The following is a 15,487-nucleotide window of genomic DNA, read 5'->3' as shown; positions in this document are numbered from 1 at the left end:
TCTATACGAGGCGCTACAAGGTTCACAAACGGAGTCGATGCATCGCTTAGATCAACAGATAAAAAACGTACCATCGATCCAAAGTGGTCGGAAGTAGTAAGTCCGCTCATAGCCGCATGAATGTTTTTTTCCCACCTTGCCTCGGCAGTGTCAGATCACAAGCACCGCGATGTCCCGTTGGCTATAGCTGATCTCATTACCGACAAGGTTGTATCGCAAGTGTGCAACTAATAATGCGACATGAATAGCCTCCTCCTGTTCGGTATCAAGGGTGGAGGGAGCGTCGTAAACTTCCCGCCAAAGCCGACAAGTTGGCTCAAGCGGTAGCATTATCACTAGCGCAAGCCACACACCACGTGGCGCACCAAGACCGACGGATCTGATAACTTTTTCTCAGCCCACGCGTAGTGGGGAAAACTTTGGCGTCAATCGGAGCTGCAACTTCATCACGCACCGTTTGCTGCCTTACTCGATGCAAGTGTGCCCGTGGGCAGTTGTACTCGCTCGCGATGCTACGCAATGGCCAGTGCGGATACATCGCTGTCGACTGATGATCGACAGATTTGACTAGCAAGGTCCACGATCAAAGTGACTGTCACCGATAGCGGCAATGATGCGAAAGCCATCGGGAATTAGGTACAGAGAACAGTAGGTTGACCATATGGTCTGACTATCAAGATGATCATTCTTTACGACCACATAGGAGCAATTTTCGAGTTTCATCAACTCGCATACTTGCTACTGAACTCCACGATAGGAACAAAGGTCACGTCGAGATCATCCGTTGCCTGTCCGCAAGATGTCGTCGTTCAGTGGCTTTTCTTCATGTACTGCCTTCCCTGACTTAGATACCCTTCGTGCTGAATGTAGAGTCACGAGCCTCGACGCCACCAGCTCAACAGACCAGGCTAGGGATGTGTCTCGCGAAAGACTCGAGTATCAGTTTTCTACTAACGAGAGTTATCCAAGAAGCAAAGATGGAGTATTGCAGGGCTTCGCTCGCTTCATTGGCACACTGACCAGTGAATCCGAAGTATCTTATCAGTTCGCTCAGCGATTGGGCCCACATCATACCGACAAGGTGTACAAGATACAAGCTGCTATTTCTGAGGGCCAGGCTGCTGCGCAGATTGGTGGCGAATCGCTGCCGTGTACCATCGACCTCAGCGAGATAAGCATAGATCAGGAACTCGCGGATTTTGGAATCGAACTTCATGCTGATCCAGATAACTTTGACACCTCTGCTACTTCCCTGCTACTTCAATCGGTATGTTATCGTCAAATCCATCGCGGCAATGGCCTTGCTGACCCAGCTTTAGCCATTTTCGGTGCAATACCATGCCACGCAATTGAAGTTGGTCTTGCTATACCAGCAGAGGTTACTGGAGTCTGAAGCCGCGGAGGTTTTGTTCAATGTATTGATATACCAAATCTCGAAAACGGCGAACCGAGCTTGCGCAAATGTGCGAGAGCTCAGTAATGACAATTTGTCCGTTTTGAACCATCCTCCATTGAGCAGGCCACCAAGGATCGCACAAGATCTGGCAGATTCATCCGAACAAAATGCGCTGTTACATGCTGGATTTCAGCGATCAGCCAGCCAGTATCCAGATCGACCTGCCCTGGATTTCTTGTCCTCAGCGGAATCAGGAACGATCGGATCCAATGTAACATACACGTACTCGGAACTTGACCATTTGACTACTGCGCTTGCACTGCAACTTCGTGAGTGTGTTACTCTTCGAAATAACAATGATCAGATCATTGTTCCTGCGTATATGTCGCAGTCTCCAGCATTTTACGTCTCGTGGCTGGCCACTCTGAAGGCTGGATTTGCGTTCTGCCCATTACCAGTGGATGCCCCTTCTGATCACCTTCAGACAATCGTAGAGGAAGTTGGTGCTCAACTGGTGCTTGTTGATGGCCCCAAACTGCTTGCTCACCCATGGGATGCGTGGTATGCGGACTTTGATGAACTCCCTACGTCCTTTGATGTCGCGAGATTCATCCAATCCTTCGATCTAAGCTCCAACACGCCTGCCTTCGAGCTTCCGAAGGTCGCTGAGACCGACCTCGCATATGTAATGTACACAAGTGGGTCGACTGGCAGACCCAAAGGCGTGCAGATCTCGCACATCTCTGCAGCCTGCTCCATAGCATCACATGCAAAATACATCAGTCTAGCTATGTCCAAAAGGGGATTTAGATGGTTCCAGTTCGCAGCGCCTACTTTCGATCCATCCATCATGGAGATATATGTAACGTGGACCTGTGGCGGAACCCTTTGTTCAGCACATCGGCAGTTGTTGCTCACAGACCCTGAGCTCATCGTCACTAAACTATCTACGACGATTATGATGGCAACGCCCAGCATGGCCACTTCTTTACGACCGGAGAAAGTTCCAACTTTGCGTAATCTTTGGACCATGGGCGAGAAGCTCAATACTACAGTGATCCAGAACTTCGCATCGGACTCGCCTCTAAGAAGCCGCCCACCTAGCCCATCCTCTAGACCTGATAAGCTTAGCAGCCTCCTCAACGCTTATGGCCCTACAGAGGCATCAATAAACTGCACACTAGTGCCAGAGTTCTCCGTGGATCAAAGGGGTTCGATCATTGGATATCCCCTAGAGACAGCTTCGATTCTTGTCATCGATCCGGCGAATAAAATCCCAACTCCGGTGCCCATTGGCTTTGCAGGAGAATTGGCCATTGGTGGACCTCAAGTCAGCATGGGTTATGTGAACAGACCTGATCAAACGGCGGCTGCATTCGTGACCAGTCCCCAGTATGGCAGGCTGTACAGAACTGGTGACAAGGCAAGAGTCGTCAGAGATAGGGCAGGAACGCTTGTCGTTGATTTCTTAGGCCGTCTGAACACTGACCAGGTCAAATTGAGTGGTAGAAGAGTCGAGTTAGGTCAGATTGAGAGCGCCTTAAGCACTGTTTCAGGTGTCTCTGATGTTGTGGCTGTGGTCCACCAGCACAACCCTCAAGGACATGGCAGCGAACAAGTTATTGCCTGCTTAGTGCTGAATATTGAGGTGGAATCCGAATTGCTTATAGCAGATTGTCAGGCCGCGGCAGATCGACTTCTTCCAAAATACATGCATCCGTCACGATATCATATAATCCGCGAGATGCCGCGATCCAGGTCCGGCAAAACCGACAGGAAGGCATTGGACCGTACCATCAACGAAGAGTGGACTTCAACAATAGTACCTCACAGCCTGCGAAAGCATGAAGTCACTTCATCTAGCCAAGGCTCAGATGTCGTCCCTGGTAGCATGCTCGAAAAGATCATGCAGTGCATCGCCAAGGTCGCCAACACGGACGTGACGACGGTCACAGCTGATACCGATCTCTTCTCCATGGGACTCGACAGTCTTCGGGCTGTTCGCTTACTGCAAGAGCTCCGAAATCAGGATGTGCATGACCTGACAGTCGCTCACATCCTAAAATCCCGGACGCCACGGTCCCTAGCCGACCTATGCGGCATGAGTAGCATCAATAGTGATGTTGATGAGAGCAAAGTACAGCAGCTTCTATCCGTCTACAGTGAGAAACATGCGAAGTATGTTAGCGAACAGCTTGATCTACGCATAGAGGATATCGAGGTTGTTCTACCAACAACCGCCACCCAGTCCGGTATGTTAGCTAGTTACCACAGAAGTCTGGCTGCAGGAGAGAACAAACACTACATTAATCACTCCGTCTACTACCAAAGAACTGGCCAGGATACCAGTGCTGTTCTGCAGGCCTGGGAAGATACCTTGAGCCGACCCATGGTCTTGCGTACTGCCTTTGTGGCCATCGATGATCATATCTCTCCCTTTGCTCAATGTGTAATCAAGAGGTCAAGCGAAGCGACTTCGTCGAAGATACTGGAATACCTGGACGCCAACGACAGAGACTGGGATACAATTGTGAGCCAGGCTTGTGCCGATGCAGAAGCCTCGATCACCCTTCAACGACCTCCATTGACACTGTCTGTCATCTCTTCTTCGACCCGCACCGCTTACGTACTCAGCATGTTTCACGGTATCTTCGATGGTGGTTCATTGGAGCTTCTCATGCAAGACGTGGCAGACTGTGTTCTTTCAAGGGAACATGCGCAGCGCACTGATATTGGAACCGCGGTCCAACGCCACTTTGCATACGCGACAGAGACCACAGCAAAGTATTGGAACGATGTGTTTTCAGATTTCTCTCCGACGCCATTCCCTACTCTCACAGCCACTCGCGTCGGTACAGCAGCAAGGCGTGCGGGCTGTACTGAATTCGTCGGCAAGATCACGCTTCAGAAATTGCAGGCGGCTTCGAGGGCCATTACAGCTTCGCCCCTCTCGCTCCTACAAGCTTCGTGGGCGACCGTGCTTCTTTCATACACAGGGCCTACCTCCGATATTTCGTTTGGCAGTGTTGTATCAGATAGGTTGGTACAAGCGACTGCGAGCTGTGTGGCCCCTACATTTGTCACTATACCAGTCAGACTATCGGAGGATCACAAGCGTGGAGCTACCAACAGAGAGGTTGTCGCGGCATTGACATCAGCCAATGTGAACGCGCTACCTCATCTTCAGATCCCGTTGGGGGGATTGACCACGATCGACGGCCGACTTCCGTATGACACTCTCCTAGCTTTCCAGTCATTCGATGAAAATGCAGAAAGAAACCAGATCTGGTCTCGCGTTGAGTATCCTTCAATGGAGAATGACTTTGCTATCATGGTAGAAGTCTGGCCTACCGAATCTGGATTTCTACGACTTCGTGCAACATGGAAGCAGTCCCACATGGATAGTGGAGCTGCTGAAACTATGCTTCGTCAGCTTGATGATTACATCAATTATATCTGCGATAGACCGGACGAACCATATTCAGAGACTCGCTTTGCAGTGAGGAGCGAGTTGCTTTCCCAGACGCCCGTGGATGCATCGATAACCCTATCACGTCAACAAGATCTCTTGCATTCGGCCTTTGAGAATTTTGCAATTCAGAGCCCTGATAACACTGCACTAATATTCAAGCAGTCGCTTGATGATGGCGAAGAAGCCAGCATTGAATGGTCGTACGGCAAATTGAATACTCTGGCTGATCGCCTGGCCGAGCACTTGCTTGCAACCTTTGGGCCTGCACCAGGAGAGCCAATCCTTCTCTGTATGGAGAAGTGTCCGGAGTTGTATATTGCCGTACTTGGTATACTCAAAGCTGGATCTGCATGGTGCCCTATCGATCCATATGCACCACCTGCAAGACAGCAAACTGTGATGAAGCAGACAGGCAGCAAGTTGTTGATCACAACTGGATCGACCGTAAAAATTGATGGCGACATGCTGCCATCCGGCATCAAGATGCTCGATATAAGCATGTGTCAATCTGCCCTTCGCGCAGAAACGCCTTTGACACCACCGATCGTACGATCCATAGCTGGTCCTGACGACTTGGCTTATCTGATCTTCACTAGTGGAACTACGGGACTGCCAAAGGGTGTCCCTATCACGCATCGCTCAGCATCTACAGCCATGAAAGCATTGGCTGCAGTGATACCCTCAGATGTGACCGGTGGAACGGTCCGATGCATGCAGTTCTCCCAGTATACGTTCGATGTATTCGTGCAAGACTTGTTCTATACTTGGACTCTTGGTGGAGTTGTTATCTCCAGTACAAGGGAGATAATGCTGCAAACGTTTGCAGAGCTTGCAAACGCAACTCACGCTACTCATGCGCATCTCACTCCTGCGTTCGCTGCCACAGTACCCTCAAGCAACCTTGAAACGCTTGAGGTAGTGACAATGATCGGCGAAAAACTCACCGAGTCAGTAGCCAATGACTATGGCGTGGGGCGAAGAGCATTCAATACCTATGGACCCGCAGAGGTAACCGTTGTTTCCACGCTCACACAATTCGGTGACGGAGGCAGTGATCATTCAAGCTCCAACGTCGGTGTACCATTGCCATCGGTAGGTACTTACGTCCTTGATGATGGACATCTAGTTCCACAAAATGGCGTTGGCGAGCTTGCATTGTCCGGGATTCAGGTCAGCCCTGGGTACTGGAAGAACCCCGAAATTACCAAAAACAAGTTCGTATGGAACCAAAAGCTTGAAGAACGTGTATACTTGACAGGAGACATTGTAAGGCAATTGTCTGATGGTACCTTGGACTTTATCGGACGTAACGATGATCTTGTCAAGCTAGGTGGCATCCGAGTTGAATTAGGGGAGATCACATTCTTCCTTCGCGATGCTCATCCCTCAGTCGAACGGGTCGAAGTACTGAACTGCAAGAGACAAGACGAGAGCGGAACTTCAGTAGTGGCATTCCTTGCATGCCCGTCACTTGGGGATGCGACGAGAAGCAACGAACCTGTGACCTCCGACGCCGCTGCTGAAGTTGCTCGAGCAGTCGCAGAACATGCGCGAAACGTTCTTCCAGGCTACATGGTCCCTAGCTTATTCGTCGTCGTTCCTAAAATCCCACAGACAGCCTCCGCGAAAGTCGATCGATCATCATTGACAAGAGCATATCACGCTGTCGATGTTGCGGTCTGGGAGGAGACCGTCAGCTCAGATAGTGGAGCCGAAGACAGCGAGGTCCTACAATGGCTTACTGACAACAAAGGCATAGTAGAGGTAGCATCCCAGGTTTCTGGCATACCGGTCAGGAGCATCAAACCCACGAGCAGTCTTCCAGCTCTCGGAATCGACTCTATCAGGGCTATTCGCCTTGTTCCGAAGATCAACTCACTTGGCTATTCTTTGTCCATAGCAGAAGCACTTAAGTGCCGCAATCTTGCCGATCTTGTCCGCCTTGCAAATGCCGAAACTGTCACATCGCGGAATGCGACACATGCTCTGCAGTCTTTCAACAAGCGTCTTCATGCCCAGGTGAAGCAACATGTCTCAGACATCAACTTCAACGTCATGCCAACGACTATACTGCAAGAGAGTCTCCTGAGTGAAACTCTAAAAGAGCCATGTGCGTACTGGAGTACTCATCTGTTCGCATTAAGCGCAGAAGTCGATCTGCATGAGCTCAGAGCTGCGTGGAAGAGTGTAGCTGTCCGTAACGAGTCCTTGCGCGTTGGCTTCCTGCCGAAGGCATTCTTAAGTCCAGACTCGAGCGGTGGCTCTTCCTGGGTTCAGATTGCTTATGCTAAAGCTAGCGTGGATTGGAAGGAACATGATGCCTACTCTGACGTCAAACTTGTAACGGGGGCTCGGATGAAGGAGATTGCTTCCAGACATCATCAATCGCTTTTCAAGCACCCCCTCTGGGCTCTTGACATCTTTGGGAGAGATAGCGAGAGGACGATGATGTTGACAATCCATCACTCGATCTACGATGGACCTTCTCTCGAGATGATAGCAGCGGATGTCAAGGCCGAGTATAATGGTCTTGGCTCTGCTAGGAGGCATCAGTTGAGGGACGCACTGGCAGTTGACTCTACTCTTGATGCTGACAGGACTGAGACCGTGAACTTCTGGAAGAAGTCACTAGAAGATCTTGACGACGAAACCTCGCTCGAGCAGATGGCCAACGACGACCAGCAATTGACACACCGGACGACTGTACTGAGACTAACAGTAACCCTTTCGAAATTGCGAGCAGCTGCGCAAGAAATGGGCTGTTCCTCGTTCGTCACTATCCTACGTACTGCTTGGGGTCTACTTCTTACTGAGCTTCTCGAAACCGCTCAAGCTTTATATGCAGAAGTCATGTCGCTGCGTATTGTTGACGATAAGTTAGAGAACATTGTAGGGCCCATGTTGAACGTCGTCCCTATCCTGTTCGGTCGCGAGCCCACTGTGCTCGAGACTATAGTGCGTCAAGACCAGTTTGTGAAGTCTGCCTGGCAGCACCGCAACATTCGACCGTCAACCATCAAAGGTGTGCTCAACCGTCCCACTAGTAAGCACCTTTATCCTGCGATGTTCGCCTTCCATCCAAATACGAATGCGTCACCGCAGGACCCCTCAGAGCTTTGGCAGAGCCTAGGTGATGCCCACGATATCGTAGTCGAGCATCCGATTGCGTGTAACATCTGGCAAGACTCAGACTCCCACCCTCTGGTTGAACTTTCGATTGCCGACCAGCTAGTTACCGAGGAACAGCAGAACATTCTTTTACGCGGCCTAGATGCTATAATCAATGCCATGATCGACCAAACCCACTGCAAGATATCGTCGCTGTCGGAGTTCTTTCCCTCAGACATTGTGTCTGTGTCTGCTATCAACCATGACACAAAGTGTCCAATTGAGGCACACCCAACCTCGTGGATCGAACATTGGGCCCACACCAATCCGGAGTGGGAGGCCATCGAGATAGCAACGAGTATAGAGCTAGAAGAGACTCGCACTGATGTTTGGACCTTCCATCAGCTGAACAACGAGGCTAATCGCGTGGCGAACATGATATTAGCAAAGAGCGTCTCAAATCGTATGATTGGAATGTGTCTAGGCCGTACCTTGATCTCTTACGCCGTCGTTGCCGGAATCTTCAAGTCTGGTAATACTTACCTGCCGATCGAGGAGAGTCTTCCAATAGAGCGGAAAGGATTCTTGCTTGAGGATAGTGACGCTGCCTTAGTCTTCACAAATCCCGACCTTTTCGACCCGGCATATATTCCAGCGAGTTGCGAAACCATTGACGTTGAATATGACATCACCCAGAGGGCCCTCGTGGGTTTCCCTTCCACAGACCCTCCTCGACAAGGCGTGCCGGACGACAACGCTTACTTGCTCTACACATCGGGCAGCACCGGTAAGCCCAAAGGTGTTCTCGTCAGTCAGGGAAATCTCAGCTCTTTTGTTGAAGGTCAGTCTGAGTTCATCTGCGGCGCCTGCCCCGCTACAGTAGAACTTGGTGGCAAGGGTAAATATCTTTGCCTGGCGAGCAGGGCATTCGATGTTCACATTGGAGAAATGTTCTTAGCTTGGCGACATGGGCTCAGTGCTGTTACTGCACCTCGATCCATGTTGTTAGACGACCTTCCGCTTGCGCTCTCATCTCTACACATCTCTCATGCCAGCTTTGTGCCTTCTTTGCTCGATCAGACCGGACTAGAACCTGATGACACACCAGATCTCGTCTACCTTTCAGTCGGAGGTGAGAAAATGTCAGCAAAGACGAAGAAGCTTTGGGCATCTCATCACCGCGTTACACTCATCAACGCGTACGGTCCAACTGAAGCAACCGTTGGCTGTAATTCTGCAAGAGTCTTCTCCGACACTGATATGAGGGACATCGGAAAGCCCCTTGGCGACTGTCAAGCTCATGTGCTTACTCCCGGAACGGATTCTTATGTCTTGAGAGGGTTGTCCGGTGAGCTCTGCTTCACTGGTAGTTTTGTTGCCAACGGCTATCTCAATCGCCCTGATGCTAAAGGGTTTGTTGATGATTTCCACGGCCAGAGGATGTATCGTACTGGCGATATTGTTCGGCTCATGCCGGATGATCACATTCAATTTCTGGGGCGCAAAGACGATCAGGTCAAAATTAGGGGACAGCGAGTCGAGCTCGGGGAGGTTTCTGAGGGCTTACGTATGGCTGCATCCTCACCCATCGACACTACGGCATTGATCTTGAAACACCCCGAACTTTCAAGAACTCAACTGGTGGCATTCATTGCCGAGTCTGGGTCTTCGAGGCGCAGAGGAGGCGGAGATCTCCCGGTCATTCTCGACGAGGCCATTCTTGAGGTCAACGACACACTTCGCCGTCAATGTCAGAAGTCATTGCCTGTTTACATGGTCCCAGATCTTATCGTACCTCTATCCTACATCCCTCTGGCTGCGACATCGGGCAAAGCGGATAACAAGTTGCTGACCAGTATCTTTTCCGGATTCTCCATTGCTAAACTTATGCCTGGAGGATCCAATGCCAAACCGGACAACGAGAGTAATCGCAAAGAACTGAATGAAGGCGAGGAAGCCGTGCTTCAGATAATTCGTAGCGTGATACCGGATGGATCCAAATCAGTCTCACCATCTTCGACTGTGTTCGAGCTAGGTATCGACAGTTTATCTGCAATCACCGTCTTCTCGAGATTGCGCACCGCTGGCTACGATTGTAGTGTCTCCCTGGTGATGAAGAACCCGACTCTCGAAGCACTTGCCGGACTACAAAGGAAAGGTGCTTCTGCTGACTCTGCAACCTTAGATAAAGTTCGGGAACAGATGAATGTCCTTGCGAACGATTACCTGCAAAGCAACGATGCATCAAATGGTCATGTGACAGCAGTCAGACCTTGCTTCCCACTACAGGATGTTATTATCGGACAATCAATGCATCAGGACCCAACAGCCGAGGACGTTGCCTACATCAACCATGTCAGGTTCGACTTGGGTGAGGACATCGATATCGACAGACTTCACGCGGCCTGGTCAACCGTTATTCGGGAGAACGAAATCTTGAGAACGTGCTTTGCGTCGCATAAAGATAGCTTCCTGCAACTTGTTCTGAGCACAGAAGCAATGCCTTCGATATGGAAATACATCGACAAGCCTCTTTCTACCACAGACATTACTTCTGTCGAGTCGAACAGTGGCAAAGCTATCATCGAGCAGATAGCAGAAATCCCACCACTTCGCCTGAATGTGTGCGATCGTGACAGTGGGGCAGGGAAGTGCCTCATTCTTTCAATCCATCACGCACTCTACGATGGAAACTCAATGGACATGATGCTACGGGACGTGCAATCATTTTACGAAAGCAATATTCCTGACAAGCACCAGAGCATGGTGCCCCTCCTTGAGCACATCGCATCTCAAGACCATAAACGTGCGAAAAAGCATTGGACATCGCTACTCAGCAATTGGCAAGATGCCTCACTCTGGCCATTAGAACAAAGCTCTACCATCACACTTTCTACACGAGAGAGAATGTTTGAGACGCCTCTCTCCGAGCTAGACTCTGACGTGGCCTCACGCAAATTTACATTCGCTACGTTACTCCAGGCTGCATTTGGTATTGTCATGGCGAAGACCATTGACACAAATGATGTGATATTTGGCACCGTCTTATCTGGTCGGACGGTACCTGTGGAGGGGGCGGATACAATCCTCGCCCCATGCATCAGCACTGTACCTCAACGTATCAGCATCCAAGATCCTCAGGCGACAATCGACGACTTACTGACCGCTGTTCAAAACTCTTCCTCAGTATCACTGGAATTTCAGCATGTCTCCCCAAGAGACATCCAGGCATGGACCAAAGCTGATAGAGCACTTTATAATTCTCTCTTCTCTTATTCCAGGATCCAGCCAGAAGCAGTCTCAGTCCCTATGCTCAAGCAAGCCAGCAACACAATCGCTGTCGACTATCCGTTGGCTGTGGAATTTGAGGCCAATGTGCCGGAGGATAAACTCATAGTAAGGGCAGGCTTTACAGAAAGCTTCGGTAGCACAGAGACTGCTGATATACTTTTGGAAAAACTCGAGATGCTGACTTTATTGATTCTGACTGGGGGCGCAAGTCTCGTCCAGTTGCTCGGACTACCAGAGTCATCCCAGAAAGGTATCCAGTTAACGACTCCGACCTTCGATGAGGCCAACTGGTCCTCTCTCGAACAAGAAGTCCGCCGCTTAGTGTCTTCGTTTACCGCCATACCGATCCAGGACATCAAAAAGAACAGTTCCTTCATTCATCTTGGCATCGACTCTATCGTCGCCATTAGATTTGCGAAATATCTCCGAGAGAATGGCATGAAGGTATCTTCTGCGGAAATCGTCCGCCACAATCGAGTTGGATCTCTCTGCCTGAACATCCAGTCCCGACTCGCTTTCTCGTCCAACCCGTCCTCAAACAACGTTCAACCTAGTGCGAAGAATCTTCGCTCGCTCCTCGAATCCAAGGGTGTCACAGACTTAAATAGACCAGGCTTGCAATATTATGAGTGCACGCCATTACAAGCTGGTATGCTGTCGCAGTCACTCGCTACCGAAGGAGCATTGTACATGCATCACCATGCTTTTGAACTACTCAAAAATGTTGATCTGTCACGTCTGAGGTCGGCTTGGGATAGTCTTGTTGACGATCTGGACATACTTCGAACCACATTCTATTGGCTCCGGGATGCATCTACCCCTTGGATCGCTATCGTCGACCCCGCTGCAGGTCCGGATTGGGAAGAACTTGAGGTTGCTAGCCCTTACGAGCATTGGCTACATCTCTCGAATTCAAACGATTTTGAGGAAAGGATCCATACTCACAAGCCTCTGGCTCGTATACAGATACTGAAGTCGGCGGAAAGCACCGCTATGGTCCTGACTATGCACCACAGTCTTTACGATGGAATCTCTCTAGGACTAATGTTTCAACATCTTGTGATGCGGTACGTGAGCGCATCTCCTACGCCTGTCACACCATTTTATGAAGCAGCGAGACGAATCACTAGCACCGCAGAAGCTGCTGTAAATTTTTGGGTCGCCCAGGTGTCTGGTTACGATGCAAGCCCAATCCCTCCAGCATCGCTAGCAGAGAGACATCGCTTCGCCGTTCGAACGATCTCGGATGAGATTGATCTGATGAACGAAACTTGCAGACTCCATGACATCGATATCAAGGATGTATGCGCCCTTGCTTTTGGCAAGGCTTTGGCTTGCCTCCAAGAGAGGAGAGACGTTGTCTTCGGCCATGTCGTTGCCGCACGTCACGACTCAGTGGGAGATGGTCATGACGTTGTTGGGCCCATGTTCAACACCGTCCCTCTCCGGGTCACTCTAGGCGATAATCTTATCAGCAATAAGGACATGATTGGAAAGGTCAATGATGTGAATGCAAAGTCAGTCGAGCATCAACATGCGTCCCTCGCCGATGTGCAGAAGGCGTGGCGCAAAACAACGAGCGACCCATCAGCACCGCTGATTGAGAGTCTTTTCGTGTACTCGAAGATTGGCGCCGAAGGTCCATTCAGTCTGGATGTGCTTGGTAACTCACTTAGTACGGATAAAGCACCTGTGTCATCGGAGTATTTGATGAACTTTGAGGTGGAACACACTGATAAGGAGATCGTTGCGAGAGCGTCGTCGATTATTCAACCCGACAAACTCGAGGCCTTCATGGATCATTTCCGAGACGCAGTCAGAGACATCGTCCATCAACCAAGCCGCTTCTCAACAGCCTTTCCAAAACAATTATCATCTCTACCAGTCTCTACGAAGGCAAAGAAAACTGCTCCTCTGACTTTTAATCCTGAGGCAGTAGCTGAATTCGCCGAAACTATCAGAACCGCAATGGCAGAAGTCGTTCAAGTCTCTGCAGATCGTATCGAGCTCGACTCCAGCATCTACATATTTGGAGTGGACTCCATTGCGGCTATTCAGATCGTCTCGCGCTGCAGGAAATCAGGCGTGCGTCTCAGTGTTGCAGATGTACTTCGAGGCGGCTGCTTGGGCAAGATCTGTGAACTTACCGCAGAAAGGACCACAAAAGGTTTGACTAATGGTGTTGAGAAGGAGAGAAACGCTCTGGTCTCGCCAGATGACCGCATGAGTGCCATTACCAAGCTCAAGTTCCCAGCTGAGATGGTGGAGGATGTGTTCCCATGTCTTCCAGGACAAGAGTATCACCTCATCAGCTGGTTGAAGAGCGGAAGAACGTTGTATGAGCCTGCATGGACCTATAAAACCCGGGAAAGAATTGATAAAGAGCGTCTGCGTGAAGCTTGGCACATCTTGAGAGAGAGACACAACATTTTGAGGACCACATTCGTGGCACTTAATGAGACTCAAGCTCTCCAGGTCGTGTTACGATCAGGATCGTGGGATACCGATGGTTTTGCAGTTGTTCAAGCTGACTCGTGCGTAGTCGATGCTGCGAAGTCGAGAGCCTCCGTCGAGGCTGCGCATCCATCTGATCTATACTCTTTGCCTTTCAGATTGCGTTTGATCCAGGCGCAGGATGATGATGCAATAATGCTTCTGGTTCACCATGCGGCTTACGATGCATGGACAATGCCGCGACTCATTGCCGAATTGGCTTCTATCTACGAAGGAGTCTCCTTCAGAGATCCAGTACCGCAATTCTCTGAGCTTGTCTACGATACCATCTCCTTGAAGGACTCTTCAGAGACCAAGTTCTGGCAAGAAAGTCTCGAAGGGTGCTCGAACACTACCATACCGTCCGACAATACCTCCGAGGATATGAATGACCGGAGACAAAACTTTTGCATGGTGTATGGCGACAGGGTTGTGATAGCAGAGCTTGAAGACATATGTTCCAAGCTGAGCATTTCGCCACATCACTTGTTGTTACTGGCTTTTGCCCGCGCTCTCGCCCTTCACACCAATATTGAAAGTCCACTTTTCGGCTTTTTCCAGCTCGGACGGTCTGCAGCTTTCCAGCGCATTGATCAGGTCTCTGGCCCTTGCGTGAACATGCTTCCTCTCGGACTCCGAGAGGTGCTTCAAAAGGCTGCATTGCAAGCAACTCGTGAAATTCAACAGATCCTGGGCCAGCGTGTGCCGTATGAACAAAGCAGACTCCAAGACGCTGTTGTGGCACGTGACCCGTCAGCTACGACTGTACCTTTCAATGCCAATGTCAACCTTTTGTGGCATAAGTCTTCCCTTCTGGGCGATCAGAGCAGTGAAGATTTGCTGCAACCACTTCCGATCGGCGTCCCCACAGACTTTTCGTCCACGAGCGTCATAAGCGGCAATACTGCTGTTGACGAGCTGGCTACAGGCTTCCTTCCTAATCACAATTTGTTTGTTGATATCGGTCCAGGTGAACACGGAATCGTGTTTGGTGCTAGATGCGATGCAGGTCTCATGTCTGAGGAGAAGATGAGGTCGTTCGTGCTTCAGATAGAGGTTCAGGCTTTGGCGTGCATACGCGAGTTGATGGCACTGTGAAGAATGACATGACTTGTCATGTATAAATATTCACATGCGATGCTAGAAAAAGGAAAGGAAAAATCGTCACCATAATAGGATAGAATCTGGTAGTTATAATTGCACATTTTTTAGTATTTACTCCATCCACTTTTGTGATGTCTCTGATTATATCTTAGTTCATGTCTCCAGTGTGGTGAAGATCTTGATGATACGCTGGTACGAAATTGCTTAGTCCACTGTTCAGGCTGACGACTTGCTTCGTACTCAATGTGTGTAGTCCTGCGAAGATCTCAGTCTTGCCGAGGGACGGATGACTTGTCCGTAATGTACGCGATGCGTGTGGATCATCTTATGATCTTGTTCTCCCAGTCTATAATCATCTGGAAGAAAGGTAACCACCAATCTTGCATGGGCTGCGAAGATGAATTAGGCTTATCAAATGTGCGCTTATCGGAGACTGGCAACTCATGGGATCGAGCATTGAACCTCCAAGCCCACTAGAAACCCACAGATTGTTGACTTACAGTATAGAAGACAAGGCACTATTGTCGGACGCAAAGAGGAGTGCTGCAGGGACGATTTGGAAAAGAACTCTGAAATTCAGGATCATTAACAATTTTGTGCATAGCCACATGTTCCCAGATTGT

General features: G+C 49.9%; 1 protein-coding gene across 1 annotated transcript; it reads left to right on the top strand.

The window, feature by feature from the left end:
• Positions 1 to 799: 799 nt before the first annotated feature.
• Positions 800 to 14,858, top strand: AAFC00_005049 (uncharacterized protein; the record flags this gene model as incomplete). The annotated part of the gene is made up of 2 exons (XM_069344777.1): positions 800 to 1,267; positions 1,320 to 14,858. The coding sequence occupies 2 exons, from the start codon at positions 800 to 802 to the stop codon at positions 14,856 to 14,858; spliced, it is 14,007 nt and encodes a 4,668-aa protein (XP_069202603.1).
• Positions 14,859 to 15,487: the final 629 nt, after the last annotated feature.

The sequence above is a fragment of the Neodothiora populina genome (genome assembly GCF_041146345.1).
Source record: "Neodothiora populina strain CPC 39397 chromosome Unknown canker_contig_5, whole genome shotgun sequence".
Taxonomy (NCBI): domain Eukaryota; kingdom Fungi; phylum Ascomycota; class Dothideomycetes; order Dothideales; family Dothioraceae; genus Neodothiora; species Neodothiora populina.
The sequence above is the reverse complement of the archived record's forward strand: the minus strand, read 5'-3'. Positions and strand labels throughout refer to the sequence as shown.